General features: G+C 58.2%; 1 protein-coding gene across 1 annotated transcript in view; it reads left to right on the top strand.

Moving 5' to 3' along the window:
* The window catches only part of DYSF (dysferlin), a gene marked incomplete in the record, with an annotated part of 243,950 nt that overhangs the window by 105,916 nt on the left and 132,485 nt on the right, over positions 1–5,549 (top strand). Inside the window, 2 exon segments of the mRNA XM_027772968.1 lie at positions 1,283–1,475; positions 3,422–3,577. Of these exon segments, the coding sequence (XP_027628769.1) occupies positions 1,283–1,475; positions 3,422–3,577 (349 nt within the window).

The following is a 5,549-nucleotide window of genomic DNA, read 5'->3' as shown; positions in this document are numbered from 1 at the left end:
CCTGGGGCAGCCGATCCGCGGCACCCTCGGGGCAGTAAATATTATATTACTACAGGGTGTGCAGTACGTGACCTGAGACAGGCCCCGGGGCTTAAGTTTCCCTGAGATGGAGCTTGCGTACTGCTCCCCCCACCCTAAAAATTCAATTAAAAAAAATAACAGGAAAAATGTAGTGCGCCGAGGGCCTGCCAGAGTGGTGTATCTGGCGGCGGCAGTGCCGCTGCGCTCCGGCGGTAATTGGTTCTGCATAGCTCGGGGAAATTGGCAGAAAAATAAATCAGCCGGGAGCCGGGAGTCGAGACGCTGCTGGGAGGGAAGGAGGAGGGGTGCTGCTAGCAGTGGGAGCAGACCTGGCGGAGTGCATTTGACTGATGTCCTGTTTGGGAGTCAAGGGCTCTGCCGGGGGTGGGGTAGGGGCCAGGCAGCCTCCCCCCAACTCTCCATCAGGGACAAGGAGAGGGGTCCTGCTTGGTCACCTATTCTGCATGACTCTTGTGCATACTGGCCATGGATGTTTAGAATGGGGGAGCAAGAGCCCTGTGAAGGACTTTTAGGGAGCCCCTACGAGATGTGGGGTGTGGGGGCTGAGGAGGTCAGATCTTTGCCTCCAAAAAGAACTGAGTTTAAACCTAACTCCTCAGTTGGGTTTCTGGAGCTGCATGTACCTCCACCTCCTCTCCAAAGGCTTTTTGAAGTAAAGGGTTCTGGGCGGGTGTGCGGGGCCACCCCAGCCAGCACACTGGCTGCAGGCCTCCCCACAGTCAGCAGCTCGTCAGGGGACCGTAAATTGCCTTCTTGAAGAAAGCCCGTGTCCAACACAGAACGCGTTTGTTTGAGTGCAGGGCACCTTAACGCTTGGCCTCTGCTCTTGAAGAATCCAGGCAGCAGCGGGAGCCCTTTGGCTCTCTAAGAACCTGCAGTCCGTTGGCGAGAGGGGCACACACATGTAGACTGGTGAACTCACCAGCCTGCGGGTTGACCCCAAACTGGAGGTTGATAAGAAGTTGCTACCAGGTGGCCCTGAAATACGGGAATAGGGGCTTCAGAGCAGAAGGCATGCTGGGTAGTGTGGTTGGGGAAGGCTTCCTGGAGGAGGAGAAGACAGTGCACCTCCCACAGGAATGGCTGTGTGTGGATCAGGCTGGAGGATGCACTTGTAGGAAAGCTAGGGCGTCAGGCCTGTCGCGATGGCCTATCACACATGCGTGGACCTGTGTGGGTGCCTGGATCTGGGGGGTGCGGCTGCCCCTCCTTAGGCATCCCGTTTGCCTGTCCCTCACAGCCAGCCACTGGGCGACGTCCACCAGATGCCCTCTGCCACCCACCTGGACCAGTACCTGTACCGGCTGCGTACCCGTCACCTGAGCCAAATTGCTGAGGCTGCCCTGGCCCTGAAGCTTGGCCGCGGTGAGCTCCCTGCTGCCCTGGAGCAGGCTGAGGACTGGCTCCTGCGTCTCCGCGCCCTGGCGGAGGAGGTAGTTAACCCTGCGAGGTGCCTTCCTTTCTCTGCCCTCCGGCTGCCTGGAACCTCAGAACTGAGAGGGACTTGGGGACTGTCTGGGCCCTGATTCTATTTCTGGGTGACCTCGGGCAGGTGACTTAACCTCTCTGAGCCTCAGTATCCCCATTCACAGAAGGAAGATAACAGGATACGAGGGTTATGGGACCTAGTGCAGAGCATAGCACACAGTAGGTGTTCAATAGATGTTCCCAACCTGCAGAAGTATGTCAGAGACAGAGCTGGGACCAGAACGCTTGGTGCCTGGCTCTATGACCAGTGCCAGGGCCTGCTTTCTGCAGGGACCTGACTCCTTCCTGCCAACTAGTGCCTCTCTGGACCTGCCTGGACCTGCTGTGCACAAGCCCTGTTTCCCGCTCCCTCAGGGGCGGTGCCTCTGGGCCTCAGGCCCCAGGGGCTGCATGCACAGTGACTCTGACCTTGTAGTAGCTAACCGGAGAGCACTGACTCTGGCTTATCTTGGGGACCTTTTTTCCACTTGCATATCCCCAATCCCTGCCCAGGTCTCTGAGGCCAGGTGCACCCATCCAGTTCCCCAGCAAGCAGGTAGGCCACGGTTTGTCCATGATGAAGAGAAAGATCTGCTCATAGGTTGTAGACAGACACAACTGGCCACAGCCACGTGGGATCCCAGAGAGGAAGTGGGCAGTGAGGAAAGTGTGTGCTTGGCAGGGCCAAGAGGAAGGTTTCAGAGGGCTGAGCTGTGGAGGGAAGAGGAGGCCCCGGGGTGGGGAGGTCCCTGCACTCTGCCGGGGTGCCTCCCTGCGTAAGGCATGCAGGTGTCTGGCCAGCTCCCTGGGGGTCATCATGTCGTTTTGCCACAAAACAGCCCCTCACGGTGGCCATGGACAGGCCTCTCAGGCTGCCCTCTGTAACCCTGGCCAGGTTGACCCCAAGCTCTTAGTGTAGCATGTGCCATGGCTGGGAGGGCCGAGGCCAGTGGTGCCTTTGCATGAGGGCCATGTGGCACACTTGAGTGGAGGCTTGGAAACAGGCAGGGCCACTCACAGAAACCCTAACACCCCAGGTCTGCAGAGGACTTTGCAGGGGCTAAGTTCCCAGGGGCTGCTGCTGGGGGCACACTTGGATGACCCCCTTGTAGTGGTTAGGAACACGTGGTTGCAGGCAGAAAACCAGGGTTGGCTCCTAATTTTAAGCCTGAATTTCCTTACCTGTCAGCCAGGGATGCCTGTCTTGCCTCTGGGGCTGGCTGTAGGGACGAGGTGAAACCCTGCCTGTGTCACGCTTAGTGAGTGCTCAGTAACACCGGCTCTCAGCATAGCTCTGGGGGAGACGCAGCCCTACCCACACTTTGCCCACTGTCCTTGGAGGCAGAAGGACCCTTGCCCATCAGCCATCTCTCCAGAGTGGCAGCTGGGAGCAGTTGTTACTCACTGCTGGAGGCCCCGTGGTGCCCAGGGCCTTGCAGTTCCGTGCTGGACCAATCACCATTTTCAGAGTCCAGTGTCTGCAGCCCTAAGGGCCCCTGCTGTCCAAGGGAGGAGGAGCGAGTGTCCTCTGGGAAGGGGCACACCGTCTGAGATTCGCTCTGTTCAGGGCTGAGGAAGGGGGAGCATCTTAAGTGGAATGTCATCTCCCTGGCCAAATTGAATCCTTCACTTGGAGAAAGGATCTACCCGTCGAACACTGACCCAATAGAGGGACCAGGGAGTGTAAGCTTGGAACTCCAGGCAGCTCCTGGGGTGAGCGGGGACACCATCGTGCCCTGTGTTCTGGGGGCTCATAGCCTCTGAGGTTAAGGAGAAGGCCAGTGGGCCGTGTGTGGGATGGGGGCCAGGGAGGAGGGACCCTGTGACCTCTGGGTCAGAAGCAGCTTATAGGGGGCTGTGAGGCATGGCCTGAGTGTGTCGCTGCCTCACTCTGACTGGCCGGTCTGTCCAGCCCCAGAACAGCCTGCCGGACATCGTCATCTGGATGCTGCAGGGGGACAAGCGTGTGGCGTACCAGCGGGTGCCTGCCCACGAAGTCCTTTTCTCCCGGCGCGGGCCCAACTACTGTGGCCAGAATTGCGGGAAGCTGCAGACCATCTTTCTGAAAGTGAGTTTTCCTTCCTCTCAAGTCATGATGGTATTTTCTCACCACCAGGCCTTTTCTCCCACCTCTTTCATTTCCTGCTCCTGTGCTGGCGCTGTCTTGGAGCCCTTGGGCTCCAGCCTCTGAGGGGATGAGGCCTTTGGGTAAAATGCCTCATCCTTTCCTCTGCCCCCACAAAGTCCCCAGGCCCTCACAGGCCGCAGGTTTGAGGTGGAGCCGTGGAATCGCGAGGTGGAATCTGTGGCCCCCGACCGTCTGGGGGGCTGATCCCTGAGGCTGAGCCTGTTCTCACAGGCAGGGAGGCATCGCCCCCAGCTCCAACGGTCCTGGGCTCCCCACTCTGCCTGAGTGCCCTGGACTCCAGCCGGAGCCACACTTGGCCTCAGCGTCCTCCCTGCTGGGAGGGTGGCATCGTGGGCGCCATGACTTGGACCCATTAAAGAGTTGGGAGGAGCGAGTGACCCTGTCCCTGAGTGCCATCCAGGCCGCCCTTCCCTTTCTCCCCTACCAATACTGTGTCTGCTCTCCAGCTCCTCTGAGGGACTGGCCAGCCTTGGGCAGGGCGACGGGGAAGAGAGCAGGTACTTGGGGAGAAGCCACTCTCCCCCCTCTCTGGGTTCATAGGGGATGTAGAGCCCAGATGGTGGTGGTCGGTCAGAGGTGTGTGGTCTGGTGTCAGGATGGTGCGGGGAAATCCCTCTCTGCGCATGGCTGCCCAGGCCCAAATGGAGGTCCCCATTGGAAGGGCTGTCTCTGAGGTTGCCCCTGCTACTGGGCATGTGACCGGGAAGCAGACCTGTCCTTACCACTTCCGTGTGCCCAATGCTGTTAGCGTGCAATGCCTCCCAGCTGACACTGCCTGGCTTTCGACCCAGGCAGGGCCACCTCTTCAATGCCCCTTTGCTCTCACCTTCCTCTACTCCATGTCTCTCCTCCCACCTCACCTTGTCCAGGAAGTAGTTGTTGACTAGCCTTAGCCTCGAACCCTCTGATAGTGCCTTTCTAGTGGCTGTCAGTTGACCTGTTCATACATTCGCTGTATTTGTCACCCCTGGGGTAGGTGGAGAGAATTAGTTTCAGTGGCACAATGTATGTGGCAGGTTGCCAGGGCTGGTGGGAACTCTGTGCGGCTGTGGGGAGGTTGCCTAAGCTCTCTGAGCTGCCCACTGCCTTCTCACCTGTAAAATGAGGACGAGGCTGCCCACTTCACAGATCTTGTGGGCTGAATCAGGGAACACAGGTCGTGGTACTAGGTGATCAACGGGTATGAGTTTCTTTCTCCTTTTGCTTTTGGGGAGCTCTCTGTTCTACAAACTCCATGAGTGGAGGCCAACCCAAGGCCAGGCTGCACACAGGGTTGTTGAAAAGTCTAGCTTTGCCCAGAAGTGAGGATTAGGGATTATGCACGTGTGTGTTTGGAGGGTGGGCAGTGTCCCCCCTGGGGTGTGTCCCTGTGTGACCCTCACCTCCTTGCAGGCTAAGCTCTGAGGAGCTCTCCCAGCTGGTGCCTTGCCTGGTGGGGCAGGGGAGGGAGTCACAGGGCAGCTGGGGCTGAGTGGGCAGTGGAGGGGCTGCAGGAGTGCTCCTGGTAGACTCTGGATGGGGATGAGATCCAGGCTCTGACCTCTTGGCCCTGCAGCCTCGGGGAAATGCAAACTGAAATTTTTTTCTGATTCCAAGGGGGAAAAAAAAAGATATAGAATTGTTTCTCGAAGTCTTCCCCACTGGGTTTACGAGCCCCGCCAGTAGCTCCTGAGCAAGCTCTACAAAAATGTTGGCAGCAAGCAGAGACCAAGAAAACATTGGTGTTTCTTAACTTAAACCAAAGTTGGAAAAAATGAGCACCAGCAGAGAGAGAGGAGCCCCAAACTAGACATTTCTTTATTTGCTGTTGCTATTTTGGGTCCGGCAGGCTGGCCCCGTCTGGGGGAGGGCAGGGGAGAGAACTGAGGGTGGCTGGGGAAAAGGGGGGGCA

This window comes from Tupaia chinensis, unplaced genomic scaffold (genome assembly GCF_000334495.1).
Source record: "Tupaia chinensis unplaced genomic scaffold, TupChi_1.0 Scaffold000316_1, whole genome shotgun sequence".
Lineage (NCBI taxonomy): Eukaryota > Metazoa > Chordata > Mammalia > Scandentia > Tupaiidae > Tupaia > Tupaia belangeri.
The sequence above is the reverse complement of the archived record's forward strand: the minus strand, read 5'-3'. Positions and strand labels throughout refer to the sequence as shown.